At 38.0% G+C, this 19,547-nt stretch overlaps 1 protein-coding gene across 1 annotated transcript in view; it reads left to right on the top strand.

Annotated features, from left to right (window-relative positions):
* The window catches only part of LOC127190912 (contactin-associated protein like 5-1-like), a 721,994-nt gene that overhangs the window by 559,317 nt on the left and 143,130 nt on the right, over window positions 1-19,547 (top strand). The window contains exons 15-18 of the mRNA XM_051148186.1: window positions 702-829; window positions 1,001-1,171; window positions 4,411-4,629; window positions 13,203-13,442. Coding sequence (XP_051004143.1) covers window positions 702-829; window positions 1,001-1,171; window positions 4,411-4,629; window positions 13,203-13,442 — 758 coding nt within the window. The remainder of the gene's footprint in view (window positions 1-701; window positions 830-1,000; window positions 1,172-4,410; window positions 4,630-13,202; window positions 13,443-19,547) is intronic.

Genomic DNA, 19,547 nt, shown 5'->3' with positions numbered 1-19,547 from the left:
CAAGTTTTTACTTCCAAATTTTATGTTCTGCCAAGCATATCATTTTCACATGACTCAGAAAGACAGCTTTAAAAGAGGAAGAAATATTGGCTTTCTCTAATGTTTTTCCTATCAAAGAAAAAGTAGTAAATACTTATTTGTATAATTAATAAGAATGAAGCCAGACCCATTAGCCGTCAAGAACTTTCTAGAACAGAGCAGAAAGCAAACAATTAACTGTAGACATTTTAACACAACTTAAAAGGTAATAAGGAGCATCCAAGCCTGATTAAAGCTATTGGCAGGTTGTTCAGACAATTGCGATGGGTGACTTTTAAGAGATATTTGTGATATCTTTTTCATGTTATTTCCTCAAATAGAAGATCTTTTATAGTGAAGTGATGTTTAATGTCACATTAATATTGCAGTGAGCATTTGGGGCTTCTTGGCCACAGTCAGCACTGTGATAGTTGTAAACTACCTCTGCTCCTTCACGTACATTTAGGGAATACATAAAACTGAGTGGTGCTTGGAAGCATGCCATGGGTTTTATAATTCGTATTCCAACTATTCACTCAAGCCCTGAAGTGAAGGACCTTCTGCTATGCTCCTTCCAAAACTAGGCAGGCGGCATCCAATCTAAGACTTGTAAAAGAGAAGCCTTGCCACAAAATCCTTAGATAATCTATATTTTATCCATTTTTCTCCTTTATGTTTTGCAGGACAAATGATACTGGTGTTCTTTCCTTCAAAGACCACTTGCCTGTAACTCAGATAATTATCACTGACACCAACAGATCAAACTCAGAAGCTGCTTGGAGAATTGGTCCCTTGCGTTGCTATGGTGACCGTGAGTATACCCAGCCCCTTTCTGAATTGTATGACCACAGGATATTTTGGATCCTTCATTCCTTTTCCTTTATGTGTCCCCCTAGTCTTGAAAATTACCTACAAAACCATTGCTTTTTTCATACTCCATTGAAAACAAACAAGCCATGTTTAAGGACTCTCTACTTCACAGGACACTTCTGGAATGCTGTCTCATTTTCTACCGAGGCTTCTTACCTCTATTTTCCCACCTTCCACGGGGAATTCAGTGCGGACATTTCCTTCTTTTTTAAAACGACCGCTTTATCTGGAGTTTTCATAGAAAACCTTGGCATTAAAGATTTCATCCGACTTGAAATGAGCTGTAAGTGCTGTCATTTATGAATTCAATATTCGTAGTTCACAGAGCAAGTTTCACTTTATCTCTGCCACCACCCATCATTACAGGTTTTTAAATTATTTTATTTTTGTATATATACATTTATATTATTACATATTTGTACAATAGATTACCTCTGGCAAGAAGAACAATGATACAATCAGGAATTATATAAAAGTTACATTCTTAGTGTTTTGGCTATTTGTATCTGACAGCCTTAAAGAAGACATCTTTCCTATCTTGGTGCATGTAAATTTCTGAATGTAAATCAATCTCCATCATATATTCTCATTATCAATTTAGAACATCTATCTAGACCTAAAAATATCTTAACCCCTAAACAATTAAGCTTCATTGTAAAACTAAGCTACCTGGCCTTCAACTCCCTCAGAGACTTGAGAAGGAATAAACTTGATTATCTGAGTTTGCTGGGAGTGCAGGTTAGTAGCTTTCCAAATGCAAAGATGACAGGGACAGTTTTCTACCTGAATAGTAATCCAAAACTCTCTATAACATTGGAGTATCTTTTTCAGCTTTCTGGTCCAATATAGCTGACAGACATATTTGAGAGGCAGGAAGTATTGAGGACTTGATTACCCTGTCTTGGCAGAGTTTGGTGATCAATTCTGACTGCATCCAAGCCTGCCCTTTTTTGTAGGCAATATTCTGTCTGTCGTAGAAATGAGGACTTTTGCCAGTGGCTAGTTTGCCACATTCGAAGCCATCTCTATAAGGAGGTTCTTTGAAGCTCATCATCTTCTTTGAAGTAGGGTGGGTGTGTTGCCAGAAGTTAATCTGTCTCATTGTCAATGAATCTTTAAAGTAATAAAAATCTTGAAATTTGCAGGCAAATGGATGGAACTGGAAAGGGTCATCCTGAGTGAGGTAGCCTAGACCTAGAAAGACACACACGGTATATACTCACTCATAATCAGACATTAGCCACATAATACAAGATAACTACACTGCAAAACAGAGTCAGAAACATGAACCAAGGAACATGTATGATGTGGACCTAGACATACTGCTTGGATGTAGTAGCACAGTCTCCTTGTGGATCTCATGTCTGGAGAATAGGGACTATTTTAGGCATGTACTCTGGCCACTGAACTGAGATCACTTTCCGCTGACAAGATAGCCAAGCCAGGCTACAGAAGAAGAAGTTACAGCTAATACAGATGAGACTTGATAGGCTGAAGTCAGATATTAGGCAAAGAGGGCTCCTGTGTCTGAGTACTAAGGGAGGGAAGGAGAGGAGAGGAGAGGAGATGAGGGAGGAAGGGAGATCAGGAGGTAATGAGGGAGGGGGCTACAATCATGATGTGAAGAATTTAAACTACAGAACAAGCAAGTAACTTATATTGCTAATTTCACTATATGAGACTAGCTCTGCAACTGGCTGAAACATGAATGTATAGGCATAGACAATGATTCTTGTTGACTAAAGAACACCTATGAATTACTATTAGATGCCATTCTTCATATGGCATTAATGAATATTGACAGATGTCTTCTTCAGAGCAGAAATCCAGCCTTAATTGCTCCATGCATCATGCACACTTTTATACACTTATAATGTTAGGACTGTATAATGCCTGTGAGAAATTGTATGCTTTTACAACAAAAGAATCAGTCACTGACATTGGATCACACCTGACAGGATGCATTCCTCTCAGCATCCTGGACACTGACATCCCACTTGGAGAAAGTGATTGAAAAGAAAGAAGGGGGAATATAGAAATGTACAGGGAAGATAGAACAAAAAGTAGATTAGTGAATCTACTCCTCAACTTAATGCCTCAATTGTCACTCACAAGATATTTTTAATTCAGTGATATAGAATTTTGTATATAGATGGAAATAAGTTCTAGATACAGTGGTATAGAGTTCAAATGTAAAATTACTCTTCACACATTATATGTATATGTATATACATGTATATGTATATTTCTACTGTGAGTTATTGTACCCATATAACTCAATTATAATACAAGGTTTACTTCCAATGCCTTGAAAGTGCTATCAAGCTGTTTAGGAGATATAAGTTATACAAATTAAATGTTAGTAGATTAAATCATGGTCATATCAATTGCTAGTCTACTTTCATCACAAAAATATAAATCTTAGGTAGCACAAATAGATATGACTTTATAGAAAGACAAGGTCTTCAAAAAACCCCAGAGATATTTAGAATATGTTTCAGTAGTAAAATTTAAAAATTAAAAATTAAAAAGTCTATCCATAGGTTTGTATTTATACAAAATAGTTAATTATTTCACTGAAGTTGATTTCCTGTACTTCTTCATGTTCAAAGGAGACTATAGGTTATATTACTTATTTATATTCTGAGAAGATATTTTTATTCATTTCCAGTATGGTTTTTTTTTTAATAAAAACTCATAGATGTTCAAAATATTTTGGGAAATTTTCATCACAAGGACAAGTTTGGTAAAATACACTTTTTAAATAATAATCTCCAATAATTATAACACATATAACATATCTCTTTTTGCCAGGATCAATTCCTGTGATTTTAAAATATCCTGGTAATCAAAAATTTTTCCAAGAATTATTTTAATGCAGGATTCATCTCAAACTTCCTCTCTTATTTGATAGAAACTGAACAAAATTGTCAAGAGTTTGTAGTGGCTTAAGTTTTTTGTTTTGTTGTTGTTTTGTTTTGTTTTATTAGCCTCATGACTTTCTTTTCTGTTTTGTTCAGGGTTCCAATCTATGGAAAGGCATTACTCACATATATGTGGTCTTCTCACTCAATTAACCCAATCTAGATAAACCCTAACTAACTAACATGGCAGACAATATTGTTGTTTTAAGGGCATGGGTCTCCTCTTTGCAAGTTAGAGATGTGTAGCTACCCCCATTTGTACGTTACCCCCATTTGTATGTTAAGACGCTGGTAAAAACAGGGTAGAGCAAGGAAATCCAGAGCTTCAGAACAGGTTCAGACAGGCACAGATGTCCCAGGTCCCTGCTGTCTGTATTGAACAATTAAGAACAAGCGAAGTGAGGAGGGCATAGAGTACATTTGTTCTTAGTCTTTAGAGGTTACTGCTGCTGATGGTGGTTCATTGGTCCAGGGAGCTCAGAAATGTAGTCTTAACATAGATGGAGGCATATAATCTCTTTCACTAAACATTCTGACCTTGCTTGTGCATGTAACATATGGATAATAACCTTCTTCCATCTTTCTCATTTGATTGCAGCTCCTTCTGAGGTGACATTTGCCATTGATGTTGGGAATGGCCCTGTTGAGCTCCTAGTCCAGTCTCCTTTTCCTCTGAATGACAACCAATGGCATTTCATCCAGGCTGAGAGAAACCTTAAGGAGACCTCACTGCAGGTCGACAACCTTCCACGGAGTATGCGGGAGTCCACAGAGGAAGGCCATTTCCGACTTCAGCTAAATAGCCAGTTGTTCATAGGTAGGAGACATCATATATCACACTTTATGGAAATACCTACAAGATGGCTTTCTGTTCTAGTTGAGAGACAATTCCTAGTATTTTACAAATAGAAACAATAAAAATATGGTGTCATTTTTCACCATAAGTTTAATTTTATAAATTATTTTATAATAGCTTTATGGTCATTACAATAAATTTTTTGCTACTCCTTTATATAGTTAGGGGCTGTCTCAGACTGTTTTGATACCATTTCTCTACATGTATATTGATTTTAGACATCTATGGAATTTTATGTTTTGGATAATTGTAATAAAATTATACAGTGTAAGCCTAGAGATTCCAAACCATTACCCTTCTTAGTGATCCTTGACTCCTCAAACTATTGTTAACAGTTTGATCAAATAGTTTGACTAAACCAAAAAATCAAGTTTTCGGTAGTAAATATTGTGGAATGTGCTGGATGATTTTATGTCATCAGATTGCAAGCTAAAGTCACTTAAAAGAAAGACCCTCAGTTGAGAAAATGATTTCATATTTTCAGCTTATACTTAATTCTGTAGAACATTTTCTTAAGCAGCTATCAATGTGAAGGGATTGGAGGTGTGCAAACCATTCCCCCTTACATGTCTTTCTTTATCCTTGTGTTCTACCAACATGCATATTGTATAGCTTACCACCAGCTATGCAACCTTATCTCCACTCCATGTGCATTTCTTATTTGCTTCCTTTATATTTGGACAAATGTAATTTTTAAATCTGAAAACATTATATATAAACACATACTTGCTCAAGGAAAAGGGGTAATAGAATAGGAGAACATTAGATTCTTATTTCATTACCTACCATATACACATATTTTCGTTAGCTGTGTATTATGCATCCAGCAGAAACTAAGCTCAAGTGATTTAACATTTTTCTTGTGATTATAGGTCTTTCACTTAATTAATAACTCCTGTAAGTAATATGATTTACTGCTAAAAATTTTAATTTATTTTGCTGGTATAATTGCATTTAAACATCACATTTAATTTCATAGAGGAAATTTGCTACTCATCAAGATTTAATATTTTCTTTTTGGTAGAATCAGTGCAAGTATTTTGCAATTTTCATAAATTATATTCCATGTGAAAGTCTAATTTATCTTCAGGAAGTATTTATGCACATTTTGGACTAAAACAGAACTTGAAGGGATTTGTTTTTTTACATGCTCATATCCAGACAAGTATCACAAAGACGGATAAGATGAACTTTGTGCAAATTAAAAGTGATAGTGATGAGAGGCAGTAGAGCTTTGTGTCAAATTTTAATTACCAGACATTTAAATTGATGATTAATGCAGTGAGATGTGCAAATATGTATATAGGACTGGAAGAGACATCTCCTTCGATAAAACTGTAGCCAACTATTGCCTACTTCTGCTGTGCTTCTTTCTATAGTGAGTATCATCTTAGAAACTATTATGCTTTACTGAGTTTGTCTTGATGAAACTGAAAAGGGGGAAACATTGTTGGAAGTCATCTTAATCTTTGGATTTGTGTCTTGCTGTTTAGTGTTCAGCGTCAAGTACTTTTGCAAATGTCATCTGGCCAAATGTGTTTGATTTAAGTCCCAACATTTTTATATAATTCAGCTAAGCAATGAATGAATGAACTAATGAATGAATGTTAAACTTAGTCATTTTCCTTGTTTGCTATGCAGTGGCTATGATAAATCCAAACAAAAGCATCAGGGAAGAAAGGGTTTATTCAGTGGACAATTCTAGGATTGAGTACATCACTGGGGAAAGTGAAGGCAGGAACTTGAAGCAACTCCTAATGACTTCATCCTACACCAGACCCAACTGAGGCATGCTTTCCCAAATTGCTTCTTGTTACACCATGCAACCAATGTTTTTTGCTGTCAAGAAGACTGATGTTAGGAGTCAAAAGGATAAATGAATGTGTATACACTTCTTAGAATAGGAAATCATGTAAGAAAGAAGCAGAAAGATCCAGAGAGTCCTAGAAACCTACAAGTAGAGCATTATGATAGGCAGATTTGAGCCCAGGGGTCCCGCTCAAACTAAGGCACCAGCCAAGGACTATACAGGCAGTAAACTTTAAACCCCTACCCAGATCTAGCCAATGGGCAGAACATTCTCCACAGTTGAGTGGAGAGTGGGGTCTGACTTTCACATGTACTCTGGTGCCTCATATTTGACCATGTCCCTGGAGGAGGAGACCTGGTGGCACTCAGAGGAAGAATAGCAGGCTACCGAAAAGAGACTTGATACCCTATGAGCATTTACAGGGGGAGGAAATCCCTCCTCAGGAACAGTCATAGGGGAGGGGAATAAGGGGGAAAAGAAGATGGAAGGATACAAGGGATGGGATAACCCTTGAGATGTACACAAAATAAATAACAAAGAAAGAAACGAAAGCAAGGACGAGAAGAAGAAACTAGATTCTCTTTGTAATGATACTTACCTCAATTATTGAGTAGAACAGCTCAGCTCACAGATTCTGGGCTCAGAGTCTTCTACAATGTTTCCAGTCACCAGATCTGATCTCACTCCTTGCCTTTCCCTGTATTTTGTTTGACTCTTTACCGTAGCCATAGCAATGTTTTTGAAGTTGATTTTTCCACTGTGTGTGGAGTGCAGGACAGCAATACCACTTTCTTTCTCACTGAGAATTAGAAAACTTTAATGGAATGTCTGGTATAAAATAAGCATTCTTGAAATGCCTATACTTAGGAGTAATGGAATAATTTTGACTCTCAAGGAACTTGCAGATCAAGATTGAGACTTTAAAGAATGACTGCAACTTACTCTAAGAATAAAGCCACATTTTCCATAGTTCTAACTCTATAGTAAACTTATTGTGTGAATGTTGTTTTTCATTGTTCTAACTCTATTGTAAACTGTTGTGTGAATTTTCCCTGGGAGGTATAAACAACTATCTTTTCCTCCCAGATAAGGCAAACACTGCAAACCCAAGAAGCAATCCCACTCTAGTATACCTCCTGGATCTCACTAGTTCCTTATATAACTATAGCTAAGGCACACTCAAAGCAACATGGGTGCCTCACTGACACCTCACACTGGCTGGGAGGATAATTCAAGAAAATCTGTATAACTCCAGGTCCCTGAACCACTTACTGGCATCTCAGGGCCAGGCTGAAGCATATCGTTTCTGAGCAATTGTTATCACTTCTATAAATTTTTGGAGGGCCTTGTGAATTACAATTTTTTTTATGTCATCAGTCTTACTTATCCTCTCTAGGAAGGAATGTTATAATTTTAAAGAAAAAAACCACTACTCAGCATCTGAACATAACTCAAGATGCAAAAATGCAAAGCAGAAAATGTGTTAGGATGACAGAAGTATGTATGTGCAGAGAGAGCCAAGTAACTCCATATGCTCTATTTGGGTGGGGTCTGAAAAGAAATCACAAGTAAGCCGGCACAATGCCATCTTATGTATCAATGGAGGACACATTGGAATTTTGCAAGTATTTCTTTTCTTTTAAAAACTGGTAACATGGGGATGGAAAATCAGCTCATCAGACAAAGGTACTTGCTACCAAGCTTGACAACCTAAGTTCAATTTACTGAACCCAGGACATTCTCCACCGTTAAGTGGAGAAGGAGATCTGACTTTCACACAAACTCTGTTGCCCCATATTTGACCATGTCCCTTGGATGGGGAGGCCTGGTGGCACTCAGAGGAAGGATAATAGGTCATCAAGAAGAGACTGGATACCCTATGAGCATATACAGGAGGAGGAGATCCCCCTCAGTCACAGACAGAGGGGAGGGGAATAGGGGGGAAAGCGAGAGGGAGGGAGGACTGGGAGGATACAAGGGATGGGCTAACAACTGAGATGTAATTTGAATAAATTAATAATAAAAAAAAAGGAAAAAAATTTGCCGGACCTACATAGTAGAAAGAGAAAACTGACTTTTACGACTTGGTTTCTACTACTATGACTTCATGTGGTCCTCTGTGTGTTCATGTGTTTCTTTTCTCTCTGTGTGGATGTATATGTATATGTGCACTGTGCATGTGTTACCTCTGTCTGCATGTACATGAATATGTGTATATGTATTTGTGTTGTCTCTTTGAGCATGTACATGTATGTGTGCTTGTGTTGTTTCTGTGTATACATACACATGCATGTGTAGATGTGTGCTTGGGTGTAGTCTATGTGTATGTGTTCCTGTATGTACACTGAGGTACACATGTGTGTATGTTATTGGGATGGTACATAGCCTCTTAAAATCACACAACACTTGATCCAGTCTGGACATTCTTTTTTTTTTTTTTTTTTTTTTTTTTTTGTTTTTTCGAGACAGGGTTTCTCTGTGTAGCCTTGGCCATCCTGGACTCACTTTGTAAATCAGTCTGGCTTCGAACTCACAGCGATCCACCTGCCTCTGCCTCCCGAGTGCTGGGATTAAAGGCATGCGCCATCACACCTGGCACTGGACATTCTTTAAAATAACAATAATTTATACTATAGATTTTTCTCTTTGATAAAATTAAAACACAGTCAGGGAAAAGCACCACTTCAGTTCACTGTGCAATGCCTCATATCATACTGCTATGGCAACCTAAAAGTGCTCTACATTTTGGAAGTCTTTACTCTGAGAAGTGCATCCGTACCAGAGAAATCTCTCTAGCCACCCCTTTCTCCATATATAAACTTGTTGACTAAGCACACATAAGAATATGTGCAATAGATCTTGCACTTGCCACCTCTGCTAGGAGAAAAATGACACTAACAAGATAAATGAAGAGTTATTCTAATCCATGAAGGGGAGTGACTACAGAGTAAAAGAAACAGAAGCGTTAGAATCCATAAATCCTCTTCATTTTGTTGCACATAACCTCCAGAAAAGAAATAATGAGCTTTCCTTTGTCATTGGCTCATATGCATCATTGATTTATTTTGTGGTTAAAGGGGACTTACTCACTTAAATTGAAACAGACAAGGCAGTGCAATTGAGGTTTGGCCTCTTCTCCTGCATTCTTACCAGAACAGGAAACAAGCTCAAGTTTTGTTATTATTTCATAGTAAGCGATTAGCCTTGTGCCTTAGAAAAATTCATTTTTATTCTTTGGACTCAAGCATTGGAATTCAGATGTGTGTTTTGTGGTCTGGTAACCTGGTGTCTTAGTTAATTTTCTACTGCAATGATAAGAAACCATGACAAAGAAAATGTTAATTTGTGATCAAGGTTGAAAAGAGAGTCCATAATCATCATGGTAGGGCACATGGCAAGAACAAGGGAGGGTTTGTGCTGGAGCAAAAGCAAGGAGCTTATATCATGATACATAAGCATGAGTCAGAGAGAGCTAGCTGACTTTTGAAATCTCAAATTGAGTCTCAGGTGACAAACCTTCTCCAACAAGGTCATACCCCACCTAATTCCTCCAATCAGTTCCATCAACTGTGGAAAATATATAGATATGCAAACATTAGCTTAATGAAACTGTTCTTACTCAAGCCACTATACCTGGGATGGACTAAGGAAGGAATACTTCTAACCTTCACGCCAATTCTAATCATCTACACTATTCATTATCTTTCCTGTCACCTGTTACTCTATCATCCATTCAACTTACACATCCCACTCCTCTCATGAGTGAATGAGTTATTGTGTGTGTTTGTGTGTGTGTGTGTGTATTTGTGCATGTTCATTGTGTATGTTCATGTTTGTATATATTATGCACATGTGAGTGCATGTGAGCATGCACAGCACAACATGTGGAGGTATGAGAACAGCCCTTAAACACCTTCCCCAATTTATTTAAGACAATGTTTATCACTAGCCAGTAAATTCCACATGTAGGTTAGGCTATCTGACCTATAGGCTTTCAAAGATCTAACTGTCTCTACCTCACAAATTACATTACTGTAACTGTTGGTTTTCACCACATAGCATAGGTTTTTGATAGGTCCTGAGGATTAAACTCAGGTGCTCATGCTTGAAAGGCTAGGACCTTATGGATCAATCCAACTCACTTGCCCCAGTTTACAATTCATTTTCCTTCTTGATATAGTTCTTGTCTAAAACAGTAAATTTGATACGCCTGTTATATCTACTCTGGTAAGCACACATGCAGATATTGCTACTTCCTAGACTATTGATTTGCAACCTCAAATTCTGTTACTCTTCAATAGAGTTCTTCATATTTTAGTGACTCCCAAGCTTAAAAGTTATTTTTATCACTACTTCATAAGTATATTTTCTACTGTTATGGATTGTAATATAAATATCTGTGTTTTCTGATGGTCTTAGGTTACTTCAATAAAAGGCTAGTTTATCCCCAAAGAGGTCATGACTAAAGCTTGAAAAATGTTTTTCTAGACCAAAATGTCTTTCTTTTTAAAATATATTTTATTAATTTATTCATATTACATCTCAATTGTCATGCCATCCTTTGTATCTTCCAGTTCCCCCCTCCCTCCTGCTTTCCTCTTACTTCTCTCCTTTATGACTGTGACTAATGGGGACTTCCTTACCCTGGTTATGCTCATATGGTTTCAAGTCTCTTCTTGGTAGCCTGCTATCTTTCCTCTGCGTGCCATCAGGCCTCCCCATCCAGGGGACGTTGTCAAATATGGGGCACCAGAGTTCATGTGAAAGTCAGACCCCCCTCTCCACTCAACTGTGTAGAATGTCCTGTCCATTGGCTAGATCTGGGTAAGAGTTTGCAAAATTTCATAGAGTTGTAACTTAAGGTGTTAAAGAAGAATGAGTCTCCATTTAGACAGTTAATAGAGACAGAAAATAATGTATTTATAGTTTCTACCCTTAGGATTTTCTTTAGCTCTTCCTAGCCCCTCCTTACTTCTCCTCTTCCTTCTCTTTTTTGTTAGTCCATTTGGTAGAATTGAAGGATTTGTGTGCACTTTCCACACATCTACTCTATGACCTTGAACTCAAGGGATGGACACTAATTGGCTGTTTCCTAAACTCAGAATGTACCTCGGCCTCTTATGCAATCTCCTAGAATTCTCAGCAGCTCTCACATAAAGTCTAAAGGGATTTATCTGTGCTTTCCATCTTCTTGTCTTTTAGCACACATACATACTTTTTAATATTAAGAAAGTGCTGGCTTGTCTATATAAACAAATCAATGTTCAGTTCTTGATGGAGTGTATTAAAGACTCTTCTGACCCCTTTCATATGTTTTCTTGGCTGAGAATAAGATTGCAGCCAGATTCCGAATGAAAGTCAGGAAACCTTATCTGTTAAGTAGTATTTTATTGGATAAATTCTAGGATCAATAAGTAGATAATACATTATGCACCTACTGATTCTTAGTAGTAGGTGAAGACACAAAAGAAACCTAGAGGACAGCAGTAACTGAACCCGTACTGTATTCCATGATCTTCAGTAAGCTTTACTTTACAGTAAAGTAAACACATGGAGTAATATATAGAATAACTTAAATTGAATCAATTCAGTTGTCTATATGGCTAACAAGTAAGTGGCATGGAGTTGAACCACAAAACCTGTCTTTGACTCTTCCAGTGCATAGTCCTGTACTGCATAAGCATAAGGGAATATTTCTAGTTTTTTACTTTTGGTTCGCATAACATCTCTCTTCGAAATTTTCTAGAATGTAGTACTTACTCTGTTTCTTTTATTTCAGATGAAATACACTATACACTGCATAAAAATTTATAATTTATTTATGTGCAGAGACCGTGGTCATGTAAAATTTTATTCTTATGCATTTTAATATCTATATTTTCCTCTCAGTGTCTCCCTCTCTGCAGGCAGTTTTTCTTTGAAATGGGGTCTCATGTACATTACAAGCTAGCCTTGAACATGCTATGTAGTCAAAGATGACCTTGAACTTCTCATTCTCTAGCCTCCCATCCTGAGTGATGAGATTATTGATGTTCATTGCCATGCATAGTTTATTCTGTGGTACTTGAAATTGAACCCAGGGCTTCCTGCATACCAGATAAGCACCCTACCAACTGAATCACATCTCCATCCCTGGTTTCCAGTTTTCTTAGCTTCCTTTCATGTACTGGGAACTGAAGCAAAAGTTCAGCAGAGCTGACAATAGCACCACAGCGAAGTATTACCACAAAGATGATCCTCTCATGTAAGAAGAGGGTATAGTTGGATAGGAGGACCCTCAATTTAAATCACCCTTCAGGTGAGCTCCCTTGGAAGAGTAATAGCATCAAGACCACAAAACATGATAGACCCAGATATGAGAGGGAGGAGCTCTTCAATCCAGAGAACACAAAGGAAGCATGTTGTTCTTACCAATTTTCAAGGTGACACGGACAAGTCCCACATGAAATTTCCTATTCTGCATGATAGACATCATCAGCATCTAACTTTACGTTAAGACTTTCTAATGTCTTGTCAGTAGGGAAAGGGTAGGCCCTTGTTGCAGTTACAAAGGGAAGAGGAAGAGATACATGGTCACAGCAGGGCTCTTGTTTTATCTAGGGAGACAGACTACAGCATGATATGGGATGAGAGGGCAGCTAGGGACTCTTATGATCTACCAGTTACATATATGTCCTAGATCTATGACACCTTTTTTGTTTTCTCTTTTATTTTTCACCATTAGGGGGGACATCGTCAAGACAGAAAGGCTTTCTTGGATGCATCCGTTCTTTACACTTGAATGGACTAAAAGTTGACCTGGAAGAGAGGGCAAAGATGACTTCTGGAGTCAGACCTGGTTGTCCAGGTCACTGCAGCAGCTATGGAAGCAACTGCCATAATGGGGGCAAGTGTGTGGAGAAGCATAGTGGCTACTCCTGTGACTGTACCAATTCACCATATGAAGGACCTTTCTGCCAAAAAGGTAAGGTGGGCATGTATATCACTCCTGGTTGTGGGCCTGTAACATCCAAATATTGTGGCTAATGATCCCATGGCCTTAGGTCATCCAAAGAAATTCTACTGCATGAAGTGCTCCACTACCCACATGCTATGGTTAAACCAATGGTACCTATCCTCCATTGTTTCTACATGTAGCAATGCAGTACCTATATGGAATTATCAAACCAATGTCCTCCATGCTCTCAAGCAGTGCCCATGATTTGTACTTTCAGAAATCTTTCCTGTATTTGGACTCTGCTTAGTTCATCAACATAATTATATCTGCACTGGGCTTATGTGTTGGCTGACAGTCCACCAGTGCTTATTAATAATTGAAAGTGGACATATAATCCTGGCTGAAGAAACAGCAGATGACTGGGAGTATATCATCAATTTTCTTATTCAACTTTCTTCTTCCTAGATGACTGTGACCACTGTTATGTTGACAAATATTAACAAGGACTATTGACCTCTTGTCAACTTGGCACATGAATACACTACTATAAAACTATAAAATTCCATTGTTGTTTGTCTCAAAGATCTCATATTAACATCAGTATAACTATATAAAACATTCTTTCTTATTTATGTATTTGGTTTTTGAGACAGAGTTTCTCTGTGTCACCTTGGCTGTCCCTGACTTGCTTTATAGACCAGACTGGCCTCTAATTCATAGTGATACACCTGCCACAGTATCCTCAAGTAGTAGGATTGCAGGCATGCACCACCACACATAGCTGCATTACCAGTTTTAAAAATCCAAACACTTTTTAAAGTTCAGACTCTTTAATTATCTGAAATCTCTCTAAATTCCCAAAGCCTCTGAAATGTTTATTTCTCTATTATCAAAAATAAGTTATTTTTTCTTTTTTTGAATAGGAAGGAACCAGGACACAGTCATAATCAAAGCAAAGCAAAAGTAACTATAGACAGTGTAAAAGAGTTCAGTGCTTGGCACCTTGTACTCACTCATGACCTGGGCTCCCAAGTGCCTAGACAGTTTCACTCTTCTGGCTCTGCTATCTGCAGTGCACATAGCTCCTCTTATCAACTCAGGCCTGTTCTGTCTCTTGTCCCAGAGTCCTGACATCTCTGAAACGATGGGTCTCTACCATCACTGGTGGCTTCCTAGACTCTCTTTTGTGACTCTTATACTATCACATGGTGCCAAAGTTGAACTTCTCCCAATGACCCATCTGAGGTTACACCTCAACCTTGGCCTCTCCTGGCCTCTCCTGATGCCATACTTCAGCTTCTCTCTATTAACCACTCAGTACAGTAGTTTCATTCCAGAAAAAACAGTTCCATTTGGAAGATTCTTATGTATTACCATGTTTGGTGTGAGCTTGAAATGTAGCTCTGGCCTCTCTGGCCTATAGTGTTGTCTGATGGCCCCAAGTAACACTTCTGCCAAAAGATTTTCTCTTAGTGATGCTGGTCTCTTATCAATCACAGTGGACCTCTCAGTGCCAACTGTTATCTCAGTGAAGTACATGTTTCACCTCCATTGATTGTTAATAAAAAATATCACATGAACATCCCTAGTAGAGCCTATTTTCCCTCTAAAATTTCACAAGCCAGGTGCCAAACCATCTTTTGCTCCCAGCATATGTTACAAATTTGTACAGTAATCTCTAAGCACACAATGGCTTTTCCAGACCAAAGTACAGAATGCATCCCACAATACTCATCAAAACAGCAAATGCTGGTCTAACCTAACAATATTCTATAACCTGCTTCCAATTTCTATTTCAATATAGTCTCTTTTGCTATGATAAATAGTATGATGAAAAGAACTTGGGGAGAAAGGGGCTTATTTGAATTAGAAGTCACAGTTTATCATCAGAAGATAAAGCAGTAAACCAAGGCAATGGCCTGGAGGCAGCGACTGTTGCACAGACTGTGACAGGATGTATATACCAGCTTGCTCCCTGTGACTTTCTCAGCCTGCAGTTGTGGATAATGCATGACCACTGACCCAGGGGTGGCACTACTCAGACTAGGCTGGGACCTCCTAATTCTCCCACAGGCTTGCATACAGGCCAATCTGATAGAGGCATCTCTTTTTCTATTAAGGTTCCCTCTTCATGGTTTATCCTGACCTATGTCATGGTAATGATAAAATAATAAAAGAGAGCATGAAAGCATGTACAACATTATTTTGTTTGTTTTGTTTTTGTTTTCTGAGATATGCTTTCTCTGTGTAATAGCCCTGGCCTGGCTGTCCTGGAACCATCTTTGTATACCAGGCTGGCCCCGAATTCACAGAGATCCACCTGCCTCTGCCTCTCGAGTGCTGGGATTAAAGGCATGAAGCACCATGCCTGTCTATGCATTTTAAACTAATTAGAGAACAAATATTGCTCTCGATTTTCACAAAAGGAAAGAGTCCTGCTAACAATCTCTGAAAAAGTTGCAGTGCATCCTTGAGTGTCCAGTACAAGAAGCACATGCAAATGTAGGGGCACAGACATGACACTAAGGTATACCAACACTGTACCTGTAGTAGCAAAGTCAAAATCTTCAGATGCTGGAGGGACTTGAACAGTGGCTCTACCTGCATTTCTCAAGGGACATTATTCAAACATCCTACAAGCTTTCCTTTAAGTTTATCCTCATTGTTACAGGTTCCCTTTTGTGCAGCATTTGTATTCATTCTCATCTATCAATATTGCCACAACTGTTGTTCACATCTGTCCAAATATTGTTTCTCAGTTTGATCCATAAGTTAAATAATATGTCCCCTTTGCCTCCTCTGGAGCCTACCTCTCCACTCTTTCCAATTCATACCTCTATATTCAAATGAAATGATGCCCTGCATAAGCACTGGTTGTAAGACTTCATTCCTAGCTAAATTTTTGTGTTGACAATTACATCTGAGAGAAATGATGTGGAGCTGAAAAATAAGACCATATGGTAAGAGACGTCCTTGACCAAAGAGTGGTCTCCAATGGGGTACACTTCTCTGCTTCTTTTTGCAGCATCACGGATGTCAGGGATGAGGTTTTTAAACATGTGAAATACCAAGAATGGAATTAAGGACATGAACTCCTCACCAGTGCTGGGCCAAATTTCTGATGTTCTGTTTCATATATTGTCATAACAAAAGAAAGAAATGACTATCTGAGCTTATAACTTTATAGGTTGCAGCCATCAGGGCCTTGGCTCCATTGACTTTGGATTCATGTTGACATGGGAAATGATAGTGAGTAAGTGTGTCAGAGAAAAACATACTTCTTACAGCTTCTACCAACACAAGTGAGTGAGGCCAATGTGGATATCCCACAATTCCCTTCAAATTCATGCGATCAGTGGTACAGATCCTTTCATCAAGGTGCTATTCTCTTGACTTGTCTGTACAAACTTATTTTTATATTTATGTGTATGATTGTACAAATTTATGCCATATGTGTGAAGGGATCCCAAGAAGGCCAGAAGAGAACACTGGTTTCCTTGGAACTGTAGATACAGGTGGTTATTTGCCCCCTGACTTGAGTTCTAAGAAACAAAGTCCTCTGGAGGACAAAGAACACTTAGCATCAGAGCTGGCACTACAACTCTGGTGATGTGACAATCCCTGACAGGGGTTGAGAACTTTGGTTTATTTTGTGTGCTTCTTTTCTTTTGGGCTTTGTCTCATTTGTGATTCTGATTTCATTCTGAATAGAAATATGATCGAAATATCCTTCCAGGTATGTAGGTGTTTCTTTTTTTATGCTTTAAAAAATCTTTACTTATTGCTAATCTTTTATCTAGACTCAGTAAATGCCAAAAACCATTTTATATTTAGCAAATTCTCTGGCTGAAATTTTTCTTAAATTTTAGGTTATTCAAGTCATCCTGCTATAAAAAATTAAATGAGAAAATAACATACTTTTAAAACAGAGTTTCTTGAGAAAAGAGGTATTCATTAAATGTTGTAAACAAAAAAGACTCCCCTGTTAAGTTGTATGCTGTCAATGTTCCTGTGGCTTTTACATATGAACAATTACCTGGTTTCTGATTCTTTTCATTGTCAGCCACCTTATTTCTCTTGAGCATTAGATTTCTACAGCCCTCACTAGAAGCCGTTCCTCTCTTTCTGCCTCTGAATTTGCCTAGGATGGAACTCTCATTAAAATAAACTTCAACACATGCTGCTTCTTTCCATTACTTTTCTCCCAATTAGAGATAGTTGTCCCTTCGTGCATTCTACAGCATTTTTTTCTATTGCCAAAGTGTTTTGTGTATACTTCCCATTTTGTTTACCTGTTTGTTGGTCAATGGAAATTAAACTGTCTCTATTGCCTGATATTTATGCATTTTATTCCTGAAACAGATATGCATGTTTAAAAATGTCACCTTTTATTTTTTATTTGGATGGTTTTTATTACATTTATATACTTGGGATCATGAAGCTGTTGTGGCACATGTGTGCCGTGTGATCCGGTGGAAGACACCTTCAGAATTTGATTTCTTTTCCTCCAGCTGTGAGGGTATGGTGAAGAAATCATGGTAATAGCTGCTCCATACGCAGTATAATTTTATCATTTGTAGATATGAGAAAGAGAACAGACAGAAACAACTAGAATACTCCAGATTAGAGAGAAAAAGAAGCAGATAAGATTGGCCAGGGCCAGGGCTATCTCTCCTATAGGGGTAGGGGAGTGGCAAAATAGCAGAGATACTAGAAATAGAAGCAGATAAGTTGGAGGGGGCAGGAGGCTTGCCAGGTATGTAATCTGGAATATTCTGGGAATTTGCATAATGGAGGAGATAAGATGAACCAATGAGCCAGGATGCTACTCTGGGCTTTGAAATGCATAACCTGTATATGTGTTTGGTACCGGAAGAGCCTGGGAGTTACCTTTTAGGTTTATTATGTAACCACAGGTGTATGCCAAGGAAACTGGACTGTCTTGACTGTCAGAAACCTGTTAATGCTGGATTCTGAGGAATGCTGTCTATGAGCATTGATCTACCCACCAGAAGTCCTCTAGAGTCCAGCTTAAGCTGAGTCAAAACTTTCGTGTTGGACCAAGTCTGTGGTCCTGCCCTTTTTGGAGGTGTTGTGGGTTTTTCCTATTGTACCTAACATCACTGTGCAGCAGTGGAAATGAATCTCAGGTCACCAAACTTAATGGATGGCATGTGCACTCACCTACTGAGTCATTTGGCAGGTCCTATGTTTTTTTTTTTTTTTCTTTTTATGTTTTAACATTCTTTGTCCCATTTTTCTTATTTATTAAAATTAATTGACACTGCATCCTTATTATTGTCCCCTTGCTCTTAGCTTCCCGTTCCCATTCTCCCTCCCTCTCCAGTCCTGTTCCCTTGCCTAGACCTCTGAAGGGGCATCCCTCCTTCCCAACCAGCTTACCACAGTCTATCAGCTCTCATCCTTGATAACCTGCAATCCCTTCCTCTTTGTAACCTCAGTGCCTCCCTGCCAAGGGAAACTGATCAAATAGCAGCATTCCCTGCTCCCTGCCCTTAAAAGTGAAGAATTATCTGTCCTTTGTCTATATCTGAAAAGTGGGGTAAAGAGTCTTGAAAACAGGATTCTATCTTTTGATGAATTGTAAAGTTGTTTTTCAAAGTGGATTTCAGATTGTCCATCCTTACCATAACTGTTCTTCAAAAACTCCAGTTTTGTGTGTGTGTGTGTGTGTGTGTGTGTGTGTGTGTGTGTGGTTTTTTGCACTCTCACAACTTGTAATTGTGTGCTTGTCTTATAGTAGACATCCAATTGTACAAGAAATGGTGCCATATTGTGGCTCTGTCTTACTCATATGTAGCGACTAGTCATGCAAAACATTCTTTAAATCATTACCATTCATTTCAATATCTTTTATGAATAACTAAATATTTGAACATTTTTCATATTTCTATTCTCATTGTCATTAAGTTGCATTTTTCTGTCTTTTGAAAATACGTGCATTGTAAAAATTTAATCTGCAAATTTATCTTCCATTCCCTGGGTTTTCTTCTTATAGTCCTCATTATATGGTTTCAAGCAGAAAACTCTTTCATTATGATAGAGCTCAAATTTTCTAATCTTACTTTTATTTCTTCTACATTTACTGTCATACAAGAGAAATAAATGGAT

The sequence above is a fragment of the Acomys russatus genome, chromosome 6 (genome assembly GCF_903995435.1).
Source record: "Acomys russatus chromosome 6, mAcoRus1.1, whole genome shotgun sequence".
Taxonomy (NCBI): Eukaryota; Metazoa; Chordata; class Mammalia; order Rodentia; family Muridae; genus Acomys; species Acomys russatus.
The sequence above is the reverse complement of the archived record's forward strand: the minus strand, read 5'-3'. Positions and strand labels throughout refer to the sequence as shown.